At 54.3% G+C, this 2,500-nt stretch overlaps 1 protein-coding gene across 1 annotated transcript; it reads left to right on the top strand.

The window, feature by feature from the left end:
* Window positions 1-22: 22 nt before the first annotated feature.
* On the top strand, window positions 23-932 carry LOC104073293 (eukaryotic translation initiation factor 1; the record flags this gene model as incomplete). Its single annotated transcript, XM_009573009.1, has 3 exons — window positions 23-201; window positions 294-395; window positions 712-932. Coding segments are annotated over 3 exons (326 nt in total), but the record flags the coding sequence as incomplete, so codon positions are not given.
* Window positions 933-2,500: the final 1,568 nt, after the last annotated feature.

Below are 2,500 nucleotides of genomic sequence, written 5' to 3'. Positions count from 1 at the left end.
CGGCGGCGGCGGGCCGGGGTCTGACGGGCGCTCTCCGCAGACCCCTTTGCTGATGCAAGTAAGGGTGATGACCTGCTCCCTGCCGGCACTGAGGACTACATCCATATAAGGATCCAGCAGCGGAACGGCAGGAAGATTTTTTTAGTCCAGGGCATCGCGGATGATTACGATAAAAAGAAACTGGTGAAGGCCTTCAAAAAGGTGGGGGCTGCCGGGGGGCCGGGGCTGCGCCGCACCGGGGAGTGGCGTTTGCGACTTACGTCGTGCTAAGGGGGCCTTCCTCTTCGTTGTAGAAATTCGCCTGCAATGGTACTGTAATTGAACACCCCGAATATGGAGAAGTGATTCAGTTGCAAGGTGACCAGCGCAAGAACATATGCCAGTTCCTCGTAGAGGTAGGATATCTTTGGTCTGCGGCGCGTGCTAGCTAAACTTTAAACAGGAGTCTCTTTAATAACCACACAGGTTCTAATTTTCTTAGCGTTAAAAGGGCAGGCTGACGGAGGAAGCTCTTCTGTTCTCCTTGAAATTCTTGCTTGAGGCGAATGCCATCCGGCAGGGTTTTGCAGTTGCAGTCTAATCTTCATTCCATACTTTAGGGGGGAGCAGGAATTTGACAGTTCTGCAGCGTCTGCAGCGTAGATGGTGTTCGGAGGTGCGCAGAGGCCTGATTGGTTCGGTGTGCTGTAAAGTGCATTTTCTTTCTTGCAGATTGGACTGGCTAAAGACGACCAGCTGAAAGTCCATGGGTTTTAAGTGCCTGTGGGTCACTGAAGCTTTATGCAAGAAGATTTCCTTACCATGAAATTCCCATCTGTCCCTTGTCATAAGTTTAAAACCAGCTGGTTTGTGTAATGTAACGATCTTGGGTCCACTGTTCAGTCTGGACTAGTGTAATTCAGTGATGTAATAAACTGACAAGAGCCCATGCTATCTCGTCTTGCTGTCCCTCATTTAACAGAGGTAAATCGGGCGTTTGGCATGGTCCAGCCTGAAGCTAAAAGTAACCAGATGTTCCAAGTTAAGCCAAGGGACTCGGCCTGTCAGTCCAGAGACTGCCCGGATCGCTCCTCAGTCCAGCTGCTCTTCCATTCCGATGGACGGTAATTCCCGCGGTGCCTCCCGCAGTCCTACACGGAGCGCGGCACCGAGCTGGGACATGGCACGGGGAGATAGCGCCTTCCCTCTAGGCAGTGTTGGCTCCTGGTGGCAGAGGGATTTGGGGAAGCTTGACGGTGAACAAGAGGAGTGACTGAAGAGTGACTTCAAGGCTGGATGTCTGCAGCTCAGGCCTGGCAGGCGCTGCGAGCCCCAAGATACCGGGCTGGCGTACTGGAAGGAACCGTTACCTTGGGTTAAACTTTTGACAAGGGATCAATTTTGGACTAATGTAATGAGTATCATTGTAGATAGAGCTGCAGAGCTTATGTGTCACTAGCAACTGCTGCCTAATGCCCTGTGAAGTAACAGATTTTTGGTTTCATTTTTAATGTTTTATGTAATGTATTTAAAGTCTTATTTAAATAAAAATGGTTTTCAAAAGCATTTGCTTGCTGGATTCAGTTGCTTTCTGGAGCCAAAGTGCTGTGCTTTCTGCGAGCAGCGGCACCGGCTCAGCGCTTCTGGTGCTGTCGGAGCAGGAGCCCGGTGGGCTTCCCTCTCACTGGGGTGGGAGCTTTTTTTTCACGGGGGTGGGGGCTGGGAGGGTCCGGGGGAGCGTTTCCCCGTGTGTCCCGCCGCAGGAGTGGGACGAGAAGCACCCTTGGTGCTGCGCCTTCTGGTCCCTGAGCGGAGTTGGAGTAAACAGCCTGCGCGTGGGTGGGTGTTGAGTCATTCCCTTCCTGGGCTGGAGTTCTTTAACCCTCGCACCGGGTCTCGTGCTTGTTGCGTTCCCGTCAGCACGGTCAGCGCTTCTGCTTCCGGCAGAGCCGAACTGCTGCGGGGGGGCCTGTCACTGTGTTGTCCAGGCTCTGCCGCAGGCCGGGTGTGGGCTGAGGGGCCTTTCTCCTCTCTGAGCTTCGGAGCCCCCAACAAGCAAGAGCGAAGTCACCATGGGTAAAACATGCCCTTCCAGAGCAGATCTGGTTTGGGGGGCTGGCAAGTGCCTTCTGCGGGAGGGCCATGTGAAATGCACTAATGCTGTAAGAAAGCGTGCAGAAAGTCTGTGAGTTTCCGTCCTCGTTGCCCCTGGCCCTGTCCCCCCTGCGGCAGGTGATGCTGTGGCTGCAGAAGTGAGCCTGCCCGCTGCGAGGGCCGGGGGGTTTTGGCGAGGCTCGCTTGCACCCTGCGCGGTGGCGGAAGCGCAGGGAGCTGCCTGGGCAGCTGCTGGGGCTTCTGGCAGCTTTCGAAGAACAGTGTCTTGTTTGTTCACTCGCTGCTTGCAACGATCCTGCTTTTCCACCCCTTTTCCACGTGCTGCGGTGGAACACCAGGTTCACTTCACTGCCATTTACTTTCCTGGGAGACTTTGCTCTCGGAAACCAAATTGCCGCAATTATGC

The sequence above is a fragment of the Fulmarus glacialis genome, unplaced genomic scaffold (assembly GCF_000690835.1).
Source record: "Fulmarus glacialis isolate BGI_N327 unplaced genomic scaffold, ASM69083v1 scaffold20242, whole genome shotgun sequence".
Taxonomy (NCBI): domain Eukaryota; kingdom Metazoa; phylum Chordata; class Aves; order Procellariiformes; family Procellariidae; genus Fulmarus; species Fulmarus glacialis.
This window is presented reverse-complemented; position numbering and strand designations above follow the sequence as displayed.